General features: G+C 37.6%; 8 protein-coding genes across 8 annotated transcripts; 5 read left to right on the top strand and 3 right to left on the bottom strand. All coding sequences in view use genetic code 12, as the record gives it.

Annotated features, from left to right (window-relative positions):
- Window positions 1–322: 322 nt before the first annotated feature.
- Window positions 323–4,966, top strand: SEC3 (GTP-Rho binding exocyst subunit; the record flags this gene model as incomplete). The annotated part of the gene is made up of 1 exon (XM_051816922.1): window positions 323–4,966. The coding sequence occupies one exon, from the start codon at window positions 323–325 to the stop codon at window positions 4,964–4,966; it is 4,644 nt and encodes a 1,547-aa protein (XP_051669786.1).
- A 122-nt stretch (window positions 4,967–5,088) lies between these two features.
- On the bottom strand, window positions 5,089–6,306 carry ECM1 (Ecm1p; the record flags this gene model as incomplete). Its single annotated transcript, XM_051816921.1, has 2 exons — window positions 5,089–5,666; window positions 6,174–6,306. 2 exons carry the CDS (start codon window positions 6,304–6,306, stop codon window positions 5,089–5,091), a joined length of 711 nt encoding a protein of 236 aa, XP_051669785.1.
- Window positions 6,307–6,374: 68 nt separating this feature from the next.
- Window positions 6,375–6,659, top strand: CANMA_004624 (uncharacterized protein; the record flags this gene model as incomplete). Its single annotated transcript, XM_051816920.1, has 1 exon — window positions 6,375–6,659. One exon carries the CDS (start codon window positions 6,375–6,377, stop codon window positions 6,657–6,659), a length of 285 nt encoding a protein of 94 aa, XP_051669784.1.
- Window positions 6,660–6,739: 80 nt separating this feature from the next.
- CANMA_004623 (TFIIH/NER complex subunit) lies at window positions 6,740–8,731 on the bottom strand (the record flags this gene model as incomplete). Its single annotated transcript, XM_051816919.1, has 1 exon — window positions 6,740–8,731. One exon carries the CDS (start codon window positions 8,729–8,731, stop codon window positions 6,740–6,742), a length of 1,992 nt encoding a protein of 663 aa, XP_051669783.1.
- A 153-nt stretch (window positions 8,732–8,884) lies between these two features.
- CANMA_004622 (uncharacterized protein) lies at window positions 8,885–9,484 on the top strand (the record flags this gene model as incomplete). The annotated part of the gene is made up of 1 exon (XM_051816917.1): window positions 8,885–9,484. The coding sequence occupies one exon, from the start codon at window positions 8,885–8,887 to the stop codon at window positions 9,482–9,484; it is 600 nt and encodes a 199-aa protein (XP_051669782.1).
- A 589-nt stretch (window positions 9,485–10,073) lies between these two features.
- On the top strand, window positions 10,074–10,532 carry CANMA_004621 (uncharacterized protein; the record flags this gene model as incomplete). Its single annotated transcript, XM_051816916.1, has 1 exon — window positions 10,074–10,532. The coding sequence occupies one exon, from the start codon at window positions 10,074–10,076 to the stop codon at window positions 10,530–10,532; it is 459 nt and encodes a 152-aa protein (XP_051669781.1).
- A 1,899-nt stretch (window positions 10,533–12,431) lies between these two features.
- On the top strand, window positions 12,432–13,850 carry CANMA_004620 (uncharacterized protein; the record flags this gene model as incomplete). Its single annotated transcript, XM_051816915.1, has 1 exon — window positions 12,432–13,850. One exon carries the CDS (start codon window positions 12,432–12,434, stop codon window positions 13,848–13,850), a length of 1,419 nt encoding a protein of 472 aa, XP_051669780.1.
- Window positions 13,851–14,448: 598 nt separating this feature from the next.
- Window positions 14,449–15,575, bottom strand: RPS6A (40S ribosomal protein eS6; the record flags this gene model as incomplete). Its single annotated transcript, XM_051816914.1, has 2 exons — window positions 14,449–15,153; window positions 15,570–15,575. 2 exons carry the CDS (start codon window positions 15,573–15,575, stop codon window positions 14,449–14,451), a joined length of 711 nt encoding a protein of 236 aa, XP_051669779.1.
- Between the last annotated feature and the right edge of the window lie 308 nt (window positions 15,576–15,883).

Here is a 15,883-nt window from a genome sequence, read left to right as displayed (position 1 = left end):
ACGCACGCTCTCTCTCTCATACACACCTCGCGCTCTTTTATTAATAGCCGCAAGTACCAGCTTTGATGGTCCAGCAATAACAATATAATCACCTAGCTTGAAGTATGTCTTTCAGATATAGTATATAAACCATACATATTATTCCTAGCTTGACTGCGACTAGTTGTTCTCAACTAGATGTTGAAGGTATTGAACAATACTTTGAGACTACGTAAACCAAAAAGAGGGAGAAAAAAAATTATTATTAGGCAACCTTTGAATTAGAGTTCGACGTAACAGTTTGAGTTTAAAGACAGGTGCAATATATAATGGACAATTGATCATGTTCCACAGTCCAGGTAAATCTAAACTGAAACAGCAACAGGCTGCTGAATATCAACACTTGTCTCAACGTCAGCCACCTCAACAGTATTCGCATATACCACCGCCACCGCCACCTCAACAGCAACAACAAAGCCCCTACACACCCCATAATATGTCTACACACTCGCAGACGCCAAATGCTCCATTGGATCCAACTTCTCCTATGAGGATGTCATTCAATTCGATTGGTCGTGATAGCTATCTGGGAGGACTGCCCACCCTTGGTTCTCCAAGCCAAGCGAGCGGTCACTCCAATTCTGAACAACAAAGAAAGCAAATTTCGGATAAAATCACTTCAGATTGTTATGGCAAAATTATACAAAGCAATGGGAAAAAGGTTCATGAGATTTCATACATCTCTCACATAAGCGTGCAAGAATTTCCTCATTTTTCCAGTCATCCTCCGCCGCCAAATATTGACCCTGGCCCACCAAAGAGTAGAATATTGGTGCTATGTAAGAAATACTCTGGGAGAATGTTATTACAAAAAGGAAAGTTTCTGGAGGAGAGACAGGCTTTCCAAATTGGAAGAACTTGGGATTTATCAGAGTTACTGCTTATCAGAAAAGTGGGGTCAGACGGGATGATTTTAAACATAACGAAAGATTACTACTGGAAATGTGATGAAGAAGAGTCGAGGATTTGGAAATTCTGCCGGTACTTGTGTCAACATTATGGAATTGCAGCTGGACACTATCCCAAATTGGATGGATTTACGTTGGATGGGCTTATGTTACCAGCTGTACCTAAATCACCAACTCAACTTTCAACTCCCACATTTCAGCCGATCCCAAAGCAACAACCAGTACAGAATCAACGTGCATCTCCGAAGCCGGAGCCTACAAATGTGTCGAAATCCTTGAGACAGAAGATTATCCCCAAACCGTCATTTTTTTCACTGGACAAATCATCCCATCGTGAAAACCAAAAGGTGGGAAACGAAGCATCTCCAGCAACGAAATATAATCCAACGCACAAGAAAACTCTTAGTGGTGGAATGTATAAAGGTTTGGATTTCACTGTCAATGGTCAATTGCCAAAAAAACCCATGCAGGTCATGCAAAGGGAAACCCCGTTTGCGGATCATTCAAAACCCCTCAATGAGTCAAAAGGTCAACAACTTGATGAACCTTTCAATCAATCACAATCCACTCTTGCACCAAGTCAAAAATCATCACCATACGCCACTAAAAGAGAGACGGATTCTAGACAACAAAGTTTCAGTCAGTTGACTAATAGGAGTGAAAGTACTGACCAGACAGCACCCAGGGATGAAAGCTATTACCTGACCAAAGTCGATCCTTCTACAATGAGTGATAACACACAAAATGCTGTTTCCGATGGAAAGCGCATGCCGCACCCATATGCACAGAAGAAGCTCGGAAATGAAGATTCCCGAAGCGTATTGAGCAGTGATTCTCATAGTTTTGTATTTGGTGGTAATGACATAAAGGAAGATCAGCAAGGTAAGTCCACTACTGGTGGTACAGAAAGCAATATGTCCCCCTATAAAAATATGAAATCGATTAAGCAAGGCACTGTGAAAAGCATGCTCGAGCCTCTTGAATCGGTGGGGGAACATCAATCTAATCCTGAATTGGCTGGTCAAAAATTGACTGAAGCGTTTCCTTCAGTCGAGCAGGTGAGTAATCGAAAGGGATCGTCCTCATCTATTCCAAAGTTCCACAAAAAGCAGAATTCTATACCCGGGGCAAAAGTGAACGATCTGAGCGAGCGTGTTGCAGGTGCCTCATCTCAAAAGCGGCCGCTGGTGACAGAGCAGGGAAACGTTTATGACCATCAACAGCAGCGTCTGCAGGAAGGCTCTTCTTGGGGTCAAAGTGATCGAAAGAACGAGAAATCTCCCAACTCATCAATGTTTATTGAAGAATCTACCAAGATAGAAGGCAACAATAACGTAGATGAACATATGCGAGAGTTGGAGGGTATGTTGGACTCCCATATTACTGGAGCCCATGACGACTCGTTTGATTTCAACGACCAAGTTGATTTGAATGATGAACCTGTCAGAGAATTCCAATCGGGCAGTAAAATTCCTCCTGCAGAAAATGCGGACACTACCTTGGAAGAAGATACCCATAGCCTTTTGGAGGAGTCATTTGAACCAGGTTTGAATATCTCTAAAAAGACTCCAACTCCAACTCCGACACCCGAGCCATCAGCTGATAGTTACTTGCCTGAATTTGAAAAAGATGCAGAGGCAGAAGAATTGTTGAAGGAGTTGAACTGGAGCTCGAAGATGGACGCTGATACGCTTGTGAAAAGTTTAACTAAAGAGCTAAACAAGACTAAGCAAGAAACAGTTAAGAAATTAGTTGATATTGATTTATCCAACTCTTCTGCAAACGATATAGGTGTTGCCTCGAGTGAAGTCGAACATATGCTTCAAATTTTCCAAAAGATGGACATTAATTTCAAAATGTTGAATGCAGATGTGAGTGTTATTGATAAGGACTCAAAGGGGTTACAGTTGAAGTTTGTCAATAAAAAGTTACTATACGATGACTTGAATGGAATTTTGTCAAAGGTATCTGTCAGTGCTGATGACTTGCATGCAATTGGTGAATTCAAAAGTTTTGAAACTTTCAGCAAGATTGGTATTTTGGAGTCAAAATTGTTGAACTTGTACAATGGTTTGATAACTATTAGATCGGATTCGTCCCATGCGAATGATGGCCAAGACTTGAGTTCATTGAAAGCATTACAACAATACAGGAGTAAATACGAGAGTGTCAGCTCTAGATTTGTGAGACATTTCTTTGAATTCATGAAGAGGAAAATTGATGGCATTGGCAAAGAAATGATTGGAGGTATTGAGAATATTGGTCCAAACACTATATCTTCAAGTTTGTCTCAACTTCTCGTTTATAGCGGGATTACCTATTACGTGAAGGAGATTGGTACGGAGTATTTCAACGAGATTAATAAGCTTTTCAACCAAACATTTTCAAGAATTTTGGAGAAGATGTTGAGTGCCAAGTCGAAAAAGTTGAAAGCTGCTCAAAAAGTGCTGCATTCGAGCTCTGAGCCTTCTTATAGTGAGGTACCACCCATTCTGTCGACAAGCCGAAGACTGACAAGACGATCATTATCTCCTTCCCTCGATGATGACTTTGATAATGATGAATATGAAGATGACGACGATGATTTTGCTCCGTTAAGAAAAGGAAGATCTCTGAGGTTCTCAAGAAAGGGTGGTAGGTTCAACAATGGGGTTAATAACCGCGAGCTCGATGCTGAAAAGCGGGAACAATTGGAGTCAATAAAGAGACACATTATTGGTAAGGGATCAGCAAGTGGAGAATTGGAGGATTCCAAGTCAGTTATTGGCTTACTTGAAGAATCAAAAGTCATTGTTATGATTTTCCAATTTTTCATTGTTTTGTTTTTTCACTATGATGCAAATACTCTCGAATTTTCCGAGTTTTTACAAGCCAGCCCATTTGCTACTAGAGAAGAATTTGCTGATCCTGCTTATTTTGCAAACCTTGACTTTACCGACAACAGAAACAATTATTCTGTTTCTAATGATGTGATTAAGAACCTTGATGAAGTCTTAGGTCGGTTTATCACCAGTTTTGTTAAAAATGTCAATCCTATTGATATCAACATTCCCGTTATTTTGCTACATATCGAAGACGTGCTGAAATCGATTCAAGAATCTGTAATTAATCAAGACTTTTTGATTTATAATTTCCTTCAATTGGTCAGCGACAAGTATCAGAATCAATGGCGCAAGTTTGTTGAAGCACAACTTGAATCAATTAACAATTCAACCATTGTTCCTAATAGCGGTATACTTTCATCCGTGAAGCAAGTTAACTATATTCTTTTAATCACGGAGACATCAATTGGTGGTCGTGACATCAAAGGAACCAAGGTTCGAAACATGATTGATAAGGCATATATACAATTGACAGATGCATTGATTAGTTTGTTTTCAAGACAAGATCCATTGGTGAATAGTGGTGGCTTTGATGATAAAGAAAGAGAATATAAGAATGTGGCCATTTTGGAAAATGTGTTTTACATTTTACAACAGCTTAATGATATTAGTGCAGGCAATAGTTCTACCAAGAAATTGCTGGAAAAATTGACTCAAAACTTTAAGCAAATTGAAGATGCTTATTTTGCAAAACAAGTGCATAAATCTATTGGAAAGTTGGTTGATTTTATTGAAGATTGTGAGAAATCTGCCACTATTTCCTCTTCTCATCAGCTGACACTGGGATCACATTCCATTAAACAGCAACATCATCATCACCAGCAAAAGAAACTCGCCAAGTCCCTTTTGACCCAGTTCAGTGAAGACGACATCAAGTATAAGGTGGAATTGATTCACGAGTCATTTGAAAAGCAGTTTCGTAAAGCTTATGATCAATCAACTGGCGGTGGCCGCAGTGGCAATGACAATTTGTTCACACGTGATTTGATTGATAAATTATGGAGTGATTTAGAAACGTTGTTTATCGATTACTTTACGAGATTAGGAAAGATTTTACGTCAACAGTTTGATAGGGAATTGGATTACCATGTTGGAAGACAGGATATACATCACATATTTAAGTCAATTAGAAGCTAAATACATAGTTGAAAGTTACTGTAGTTGAGAATTCACCGTTTTTATACCGTCTTTTTTTTAATTCAAAGTGCGGCTGTGGAAAGAGCTGCGTATCGTAAATGTAGATTGATCTTTGGTTGATTCTAAGCTTCAATTTCATCCAACAATGCAAACTTGTTATTCGCCAACGCCTTCTTTTCATCACCTTCATCACTGTCACCACCTTTTTCTTTGTCGTCAACTTTAACATCATCATCATTTTCATAGAAATTTCTCACGTACTCATCCTCTTCCATTCTATCTATCTCCTCTTGAGTCAATTCTTTGCCTTCACCACTTGCTTCTTTTTCGATCATGTGATTTCGAATTTCAATATTTGAATTTGTCTTATCCCAGTTTGATTTCCTAGCATTTTGCACATACTTTGCTCTCGCTATACTTGCATCGATCTTGGATGCTAAAATGCCCTGTAGCTTATCACTACGATCAACTTTATGTTTTAGAGACGATGATTTCTTTTTCTGATCCAGTTGTTGTTGTTTCCGGATACGTGAAGCTTCGATTTTTTTATTGAGCAATGTTTCGTTCTTGATCTGTGTCCTGATTATTGATTTACGAACACCGTCATTTTCATGTGATTCTTTGGTTGATGTGGCGATTATTGGTGCATTGGCATCATCGGTTACTTCACCTCTTCTTGCTGCTCTACTTCTTTTAGAAACTAAATGAAGAAGGGGGGCAATAGTTAGTATTTTCGCAGCTTCGATTATTGCATTACGTGCAATACGTACTCTTTTTCGCCATTGTTCAAGTATTTCTGAGGGTCTAATTAAGTTTACTCTTCTTACTTCACTAATTCCCCATCTCAAAGGATCAAAAAAAAAAATGGGTTTCACAGATGATAAGTCACGTGCAGACTTAACAAAAGAGAAGAAAAAGAAACGAAAACTTTAAGTGCGGCTTAAAGTTGAATACGGAAATAGCCAACGCATCTGATGTCTTATAATTCTCAATTAGGCAGTTCTGGACATGCGCGTACCATAAAGAACAAAAATCAGTAAGTAACGTAAGTATTCAACATCAAAAGAAACCATTTGGACAATTCTGTTCATCCTACTTTTCTTGATCCCCCCAACCTGTTTTTCTTCAGCTTTGCTAGTTTATTTTTCTTTTCTTTTGCCTCAAAGTCACCACTTTCGCCAATCTTATCTCCCTGATATCAGAATACGTTTTCTAAAACCACCATCGAATATGAATCTTGAATCTGCACCATCATCTTCATCGTTTACTGAATCATCAAACTGCTCAACCCCACTCAACACAGGCATCAAGTGGTGTCTTTGACTTCGCAATCCCCCCATATTGTCAAAATCGCCACAAATGTCTCATTATAGAGCTGACTCATCAACAAGTGCAACTATATGCAATAATGCATGACCTGACCATGTCGTTTTTGATTGACGAAAAGATGCTAAATATGGTGAGAGATCGGGATGTGATTGTTGAGTTGATTGATTTTATAATCGATGATTTGAATTTACTGAATGTGAATATTTTGCTCAAACGAAGTGATACTTTACAAGTGAAGCAGGTCTTACAATTTATGCATTCATTATTTGTTTGTCAGTTGATTCCCGATTTACTGCTATTTTCCATCAATACTACTGAAACTTTTGATCCATATGAGTGGATTGGATTGAGTTGTGAATTATAGTTTTTATACCCTCTCCTTTATTAATGACGTAAATGAAGCTTTCTTATTGTATACAAATGAATTTATATACCCAACTATATTCAAGATTCTGCACCATTTTGCTCTTTTGTACTTGAGTTCTTGACTGCCCCAATGTACTTTTTCAATGCAGTGCTCAAACTAACCTCCATCGGTTCCAAGCATGCATCAAAATCCTTGTGGATTTTCTCCTTTAATTTTTCATTCAGGGCCACTATATCAATTACATCCAATTGATGCAAGCTTTTACTCTTAAACTCAGTCAAGGAATTTTGACAATTTTTCAAACTGGTGAATATCTTCTTCAACTGAGTTGCGTTGTTGCCATTCAAAAACAATTTCCAAAAATGAGACAAGAATTCAACAATGGTGATGTTGTAAGTGATTATCTCTTGGTACATTGATTCGGGAACGATATTGTGTGGTCTTAGCAATGACGTCGAGTCTTCCTTGTTCATCAGCTTAAACGTCTTGAAATTGTGCCTAACAAGTTGAGATATTTCAGTTGACGTTTTGGCAATATCTTCCTCCTTACCCTTGAATGTATCTGATAGATCTATTATTGAGTCTTTTGAAATTTGATTTTGCAAGTAGCTGACTAAATCAGCACCATTCATTTCAACATCATTGTTGTTAATTTCATCGACATCAGCTGTACGATCCCTGATATTATTGGTGTTGATACTCAACTTCACATACAGGGTGTCTTTAACCACGTTCAAGTCATGCAAATCCAATTCCTCTTCGTATTCATTGACTTCAGGAGCCGACAAACCATCAATGGTATTTTCTGGTTTAGAAGGATTTTCAGTTGCACTCATGCTCATCATCTTTGAGGATAACTTGTTCATATTCTTCATCAAAATAATCATTTCATTTTCCTTGTTGGATCTAGACTTCAAGTTTAGTGCTTTGGTTGCGTCATCTTCGTATCTCATTGTCATGTCTGGTCGGTTTCCCAACTTTTGCGAATTGTCTTGCTCGTTACCAAATAAATCAAGAAACTTGCTCACTGGTGGCTCATTTAAAAAACTGCTCAGGCTTGTTGTTTGCTCTTCGTTGGCAACTTTCTGCCTCTTTGGCGAGTTTTCCTCCTCGCCCTCTTGCTTCTTCTCAACCTCATCAGCCTTTATACTAGCTTCGTCAATATATAAATATTTGTCCAAAATAACATCCCCTCTCCCACTGTATAGCCCAATCTTATCTCCTCGCAACCTTCGAAACAACTTGGAATTGAAAAATCGCGACCAAAACTCCCCTTCCAGTAGCTTTTGCGGTACCAAATCGGTGAATGCTTTTTTTATAATAGGATAGATGTCAAATATTTCATTAATGGTGTCACGTGTTACATTAACATTCACTTGGTTGTCAGAAGTCGCCACGGGCTTGATTGTGCTTAATACATTGTATGGTCCGCGATGCTGGGATATGGTCAATGCAAATGTACGTAATTGGTTTATTCGACTTGACCAAAACATTGATGGTGATAATTTAAACTGCATAACTGATTTAGTGAAGGTGTTTCTCAAGTTCTTATCCTCTAGCAAAAGCTTTTGTTGTAGGTCAAAATTTTTTAATAAGCTGGCATCGGTTAATTGATTCTGCGATAAATTGAATGCGCCCGAAATAGATGAGGCTCCAGGAGTAGGCGTACCTGATTCAGTTGCGCCTGGAGTACCGGTGGAGGATCCTTGTCGACTCGATGCATCAGCCTGGGGAGTAGGTGTTGATGAACCTTCAACTCTGGTCCTTGATCGAGCCACAATTGTCTGTAATGCATCCTTGATATTATTCATGGTGGGGCGGTTATTAAAATGAAGACTCATCTTTGTGGATTCTTCTTGGTCGTCCAGCTTGTAGCTAATCTGCAATGTCATTTTGGGCGAAGATTCCTTTGAAGCTCGTAGAGCCACAAGTTTATTCAATGGTATTGCTACCGTATTCTTCTCATCTTCGATGGCTTTCCATTCTAGCATCGATGGGACGATATCTTCCCGTATGTAGACCATCCCACCTACTTTATCTTTTGAGCAAGCACCTCGTATAATGTCCATTGTATAAGAGTTTAAAGTTAAGTGTGGTCAAGGCCGTAGAGATCATCTGGCAAAGACGTGTACAAGTTTTAATCTCCTGCGAGAGGTTTTGATTATTTTTTTTTTCAGGAAAAGTCAGCAGAGTTTGCAACGGAGAAGAGTTTGAAACAGGTAATGATATCTAGGACAGTCGGCATCAACAGACTTGGGTCTGTATTTAAAAGCACTTCGTTTGTCAGGTCGCTCAATCGGCCAAGTCTTCTTTTGCAAGAGATACGGAAATCGCCACAACAGGCTACACAATCTAGCAAAATCAAACCTATATACAAACCACCAGTTACCATAGACCGCGAGCTTCCTGACCCGTTTGTCAAACGTGATGAAAACAGACGGTATTTTGTCTTTTACTCGATTGCGTTGGTAGTCACATGTGCCGTCATTTTCAATTATGAAAAATCGTCTTCACCAATCATCAATTCTTCATTATACTTCTTACGTCGGTCGACTATTGCACAAGATGCTTTGGGTAAGGATATTGAGTTTGCAAGTAGTTGGCCATGGATCTGGGGTAAATTGAATACAGTGCAAGGTGTGATTGACGTTAAATTTAAAGTCAAGGGAAATGAACAAAAGGCATGGGTACTTTTGAATGCATCAAGAGAATCGAAATTACATCCATTTCAAGTACACAAATTTGCTTTAGAAGTGGATACTAAGGATGCTAAAGTTGAGTATAATTTGATGGATGATCCGGAATTTGAATTTGATTTGTAAAAGAGGACTACCGTTTGACTTGTAAATAGATATAGCTGAATAGTATAAATGCGTGTGATAGTAAAGTGTAGACGGGTGCCCTGCGAGGACAAAGTAGGCAAAAAAGTGATTAAGTAAAAGTCAATCTTTTGCTTCGTCTCGTGAGGATCAAGACAGGGTAAAGTGAGATATGATAAAACTACAAGGAAGGTGGTCCAACACACTTTCTTTCTCTCCACACTCCAATACGATGGTCTTACATTTTGTGTGCATGTGTCTTTTGTTGATTTTAGCTTTACCACCCCCTTGATTGAAAGGAAGTATTAGACTTTTACAAATTACTTTCATATCGTCATGAACTTTTTAAAATACCTTTCGAATATGTTTCTTTAAATTTACATTTCATTTTATTTTCGACCAATAAAGTCATCTCTACTATCTGTTATATAATTTCGAGATTATAAGTGTTCAACCCATAACTACCAGCTACTGAGATTTCTTTATCAGTCGAAACAAGATAAGAACTAACACAGTTATCACCACAAGCTATCAAATAATTTGTAAATCAAGCCCTTAAATAATCACCAAAATCTAAATCTGTTCCTCCAATATGTCTACCAACGACACTGAAACTTCCAACCCTTTAGATAATTGGAAACGAGAATTCAACCAATTGTTAATGCTGACAATGAACCAAATGAGAAGCCAACTTTTGAAACAAATTGATGAAAAGTTTGACGCATTTAACCAACAAGATATCAAACAGGTAGTTTTAGAAGCAATGCAAGATGTTGCTTCAGTTTTGCAATCCAAGTGTGCTGAATATAGCAAGCAAGCTGGTGATGTTGGATCCACTCAAGTAAAAGAAAAAGTTGAGATCCAACAAACTGATCAACACGAAACTAAAGGATTTGCCAATGTTTCAAAACTTAATCAGAATGTTAATGATGAAGATTGCGCTGAAATTGGAAATAATGAAGCCAGTATTGAAGCACGTCTTAAATCAGAAATTAAGCATTTAGAATCGGCTAGCAATGAATTGAGACAAAGCAAAACGCAAACAGTGTAATCTCAATCTGACGATGAAACAGACGCTGCAGCTGAGAAACTTGAAAGGAAAATGGAACCAACTATCAGCCTATTATGATTCTATTAACTTTGGATCAGATAGTCTCCTTTTGGATGCCTCTATCCGGAAGGATATTAATGTCTTCTTAAAAGATATGAGGTTAGATAATGATGGTATTGGGCCCATGAAGGATATTCGACACAACAACATTGATGTAGATCAGGTCACCAATGGTTCAGAAGATCCACATATCGTCAGGAAGGTTTTCAACATTCAAACACAATTCAAAGATGATGGCTAGACAGTATTTCAAGGGTGATCTTGAAGCTCGCACACCCTATCTTTACACCTCAACTAAGGATGTTTTCAACTGGCGTTCCATTGCTCGGTTAATTGCTACCAACGTGTGGACTTCGACCGTCTTGATGCAAGCAAGAGATTGCAATATTGAGATTAGAGCCTTCGCCAGGACTACCAGTTAAAGATTATGTCGCTTATTTCCAGTTTCCTTATATTGAAATCTTATGATTACTACAACTGAGACATTGATGCAAAGCTTGTAACCCATTTACTACTACACTCCTTCAGTGACAACTGATTGTAGCTTATTTTTCTCTTTGTCTAATGGAATATTGGTTAATACACTACTCTATTAAGGTACAATCGGATATAGATTTAACAACAATAATAATATCAATACACAATATGTAATTGGTTACGCAAAACACAAAACAAAGAATACAAAGAGAGCAGTAGTGTATCCCAGTATGATAATTTCAGTTGCAGCAATATACAGTACTACATACCCAATCTACCAATGAGTATAAAGATAAAAACAAAAAGCCTTGTTTAACACTCTACTCTGCACATTTGCTCAAATATTGCAGCTGTTATATTGAGGGTTAGTGGTAGTTGGTTTAACATTACTCCCACCTTATTTCTTACCTTATGTCAGATAGATGAAAGAAAAAGCCAAGAAGGAAGACAGTCTCTCGTATAAGAATAGTATATGAAACCCCTATTGTTTTGTATTTTTTCTTGTAACGTGTATGTGTGTGTATAATTTAACCATGTCGGGTAAATTAATGGGGGAGTATTTTTCCGGTACGATCCGAAGTGAATCTCTCGCCCCTATAATTTTTGTAGTTAAGTTTTGTTAGTACCCCAATAGGAGATATATATTACCGATATTCTTTAAGCCTTTACTCATAGGTTGCTTAACAAGGCTTTACATTACTGTCAATAAAATCAACTTTGGATTTCATCATTATTCGCATTTTAGTCGTGTATCGTGTACATACTTTATTTTTGGATTGGAGATTTAATAATAGAAAATCATTTTCTCATTCTTACACGACCTTTACTTTTTGTCTTTTTATAGAAACACTTTTGAACTGTAACAATAGAGAGACACACAACAAACAACAATAGACAAAGAAAATCAAAAAATAAAATCAAACTGAACAGAAGAGGCAGACAGACACATAGACAGAAGAAGAAGAGACAGAAAAGAAAAGAAAAGAAAATCTGCCAATAAAAAAATTACTTCTCTAGAGCAATCACCAGATATTTCTACATATACCATCATACACCATACACCACACGCCTCAATAACATCCACATAGGTCCTAACACCTACAGCTCAACTTAACTTAACAACAACCACTTGTTTCTTGTTTATTCGCTCGCTTTTTTTTTATTCTATTTTTTTGATTATTTTTTTTTTGATTTTTCTTAGAGAAATATTATATTATATTGCTGTCAAATCTGACTACGCCTCACGAACACCCACAACACCAGCAAAGGGCATACACGTTACACTTTATACGCGCAGATATATCTTCATTCCAACGCTCTCATCACCCCCACACTGTTTTCACAACTACATTTCTCTAAATCATGGTTAATAGACAAAGCTTGGCCGTGGGTCTAGCAGTTGGTGTACCTTCATTCATAATCCTCATGATTGTTTTCATTTTTTGGTACAAGAATCAACGTCAGTTACGCAAGGAGGATCTTGATGACGACTATATAGACCAAGAGATTCAAAATGATGATAGCAGTTTCCAACAGTTTCACGAACAACTACATAAACAATACGAAAAGGGAGAAAAAGTAGATGATGGAATACAATTGAAGGAACATGTTGTCGCTTTAAATGGACCTAGTGATTCATCAAATGGTAGTTTAGAATCTGATTTAAATCAACCTCAAGAACCAGAACATCCACAACCGGTTTTAACTAGACCACTGCTGAAACATCCTTATGGACAACACTTGAAGTATATGCCATCATCTTCAACAGCAGCAGCACCACCACCACAGCAACAACACCAACAAAACCATCATCAACAAGGATCGCAGTCATCTCTTTCTTTAAGCCAAACACTGGATGAATTTTCTAATGCTTATGATAGAAGTCCTGATGAATTTCAAAGTGTGCCTCGGAAAACTAACACACGTGCTGTTCCACCACCTCCGCCACCGCAACGACAAGCATCAAATAAGACATCAGTTTACGCGTTTTATGACACATTTATCCCTACATTCAACACACAGGAGCCATCGTCCTCACAACAACAACAGCAAAACTTACTGTCATCACATCCAAACTCCACCCACAATTCGTTTAGTGACTTACTCAACCAAACAGCTCATAGTTCATTGAATATACTAAAGAGCAACAACCATAATCAAAATACAAATAATAATAATAGCAACCAACATAAACACACGAATAGCTCTTCTGATTCAAACACATCACTTCTTCACAACCATAGTACACCACATTCACGTGCGCCATCTACTGATTTAGATACATTGGCAAAACAATTGAATAACCCGGTGTTTTTCGAAAAACTTCCAAGTAAAGCAGCTGCAGCTCAAGGAAAAGTGTTTATCAAGCCACGTGTACCATCAAATAACGCACACAACAATTCGAGTTCAGAATTGATCAACAACTATCTTGTTGGTGAAAACACTGCCATCAATGATCATTTCACATACGAAGCACCAATGGTTGAAACGGCTAATAGTACTGATAATTTAGCTCAAGTGGGTGGTTCTGGTGCTGGTAAACTGAGCCAAGTAATGACATATAATCAACACCTTGCCACAGCAGCTGCTAATTCTGGTGCTTTAAGACCAAGCCAAGATAGAACTGAAGAGTTACAAAAGCAACAAGAAGCCAACCCCCTCAATGGCCAAATTGGTAATGCATTTGATGCTAATATATCTATGGAACCATTGGCAATGAATAAAAAGAATACAACAACCAATAAGGATGAAGATGTTATGCCACCAGTTGTATTCCAATAAATCTCCCTTCACGAAGATATGGAGTAACTTACTAGATAAGGAAGAAAACGGAGAATGATTGACAAGTCGTATTAGAGATGAGGAAACCAATGAGTCCGCTATAAAGGATTTAGTTTATATTATTTGCTTTACATGTTTTCACTTTCCTTTTTGTTTTTGTTCATTTTATTTACATTCATCTTTTTCTTGTTTGCCTTTTTTTTTTGAGTTTTATAATCTTTTACTTATTAATAGAATGTTCTTGGGTTTTATTTGAGTAGGACTCTTAATCGTATTTGTAGAAACTTTGTGTGTTGAGCAGCAGATTGGCTGACTGGAAAAACAGATCCAATTTTGATCCATGTTGTAAAACAAGATATCATATATGCTCCACCCACCTCTTATTCAAAGAACGATTTAACGTCCAAACTATACCTTACCGCTCTGCCAGAGGTGACATAATCTACAACTTCAGCTTGTAACGTAAATCTCCCTATTTTGAAATTTATATTATACACACTTAAACCACCTGACAAATTAGGTAAAACAAGAAAAACTAGAATGACTTTATAGACTTTACTTATACAATGGCATCAATCATGCCAAAGATAAAGAGACTCTAGTTTTTCAAAGATTCAGCTCTCTTCTTTCTAATTTGAACCTTTTCTTCCTTTCTTTCATGCAATCTCTTGGCCAACAATTGGGCGTATTCAGCAGCAGCATCTCTTTGATGTTGAGCATTCTTAACCTTCTTGGCCTTCAAAGCTCTCTTTCTTTGCAAAGTTTGTGGGGTGACTAATCTTTGAATCTTTGGAGCTTTAGTATAAGTCTTGTCACCTTTAACAATTTCTCTTCTAACGACATAGTCTCTAACGTCATCTTCTTTAGTCAAACCAAAGAATTTTCTAATGTGGTTAGCTCTCTTTGGTCCCAATCTCTTTGGAACGGTGGCGTCAGTCAAACCTTCAATGTCATTGTCACCTTGTTTGACAATAGCCAAAGACAAGACTGACAAATCTTGAGCAACAATACATCCTCTGACTGATTTTCTTTTACGTTCACCAGTTCTTCTTGGTCTGTAACATGAGTGACCGTCAGCTAACAACAATCTAACTCTGGTTGGGTGCATGACACCTTGCTTCATTGGGAAACCTTGCTTATCGTTACCACCAGTGATTTTGAAAATGTAACCTTTGAATTCATCACCAACTGAGTCACCTTCGACTTCTTGGCCCATTCTCTTTTCGTAGAAAACACGCAATTTGTGTTCATCATCAATGTCAATACTCTTTTGAGTACCGTTGGCTGGGTAGGAAATGTTCAACTAAAAAAAGAAATAGTTAGTATTATAATTTCTAGAAAAGAAAAAGATTATAGACTTTGATGGGATAGATATGGTTAAAAAGACGCTTGAATGGCTATTTGACAAAAGGATCTATGTCTGGTTGAGTCTTCCCTTTTAGACAACCTTTTGAATTTCATTATTCAGCTTTGCATTCTTTATCTGGATTGAAACTTGAAGTGGTTCATTACTCTTGATTCAAGAGTCTCCTGGGTTGTTTATGATAGTGACTGTTCATTAATGTAATTTAATTTCCTGCTTGACTAAATAAAATGCTTCTCTTTTCCTCATGTCCGTTTTCACATGCCTCCTTCTTCACAATTATCCATTTTTTCGATGCTATCTCCCTCCATATGTATCCCAACATCATAATCTGACTAAAAAGGTTCACTGCATACCTTCATGATGTCCTGCTGTTAAAGTACGTGTGGTTGTAGTATATTCCTAACTAAACTAGACTGTCAATTTTTTTTTTCACTTTTCAAAGCTCAGGAATTTTTTTTTTCTCTCTCTCTGCATTACTCTCGTACTGTATGTGACAGACACAATAATACTTTTAGTTGAGAGTGTGTGTGTGTAATCAAATTTTTTTCTCATATGGCTATAGCCCTAACTCATTTAATTGATAAATAATACAGTCTCAAATTTGGAACACTCAAACCAAGCACACTCAGTTGAGAAGGTTTGAACTGTGAAAATCAAGCCTTAGAGA

Source organism: Candida margitis (assembly GCF_024628925.1).
Source record: "Candida margitis strain CBS 14175 chromosome Unknown scaffold102, whole genome shotgun sequence".
NCBI classification, from domain to species: Eukaryota; Fungi; Ascomycota; class Pichiomycetes; order Serinales; family Debaryomycetaceae; genus Lodderomyces; species Lodderomyces margitis.
Note: the sequence above shows the minus strand (reverse complement) of the source record. Positions and strands in the feature narration are given on the sequence as shown.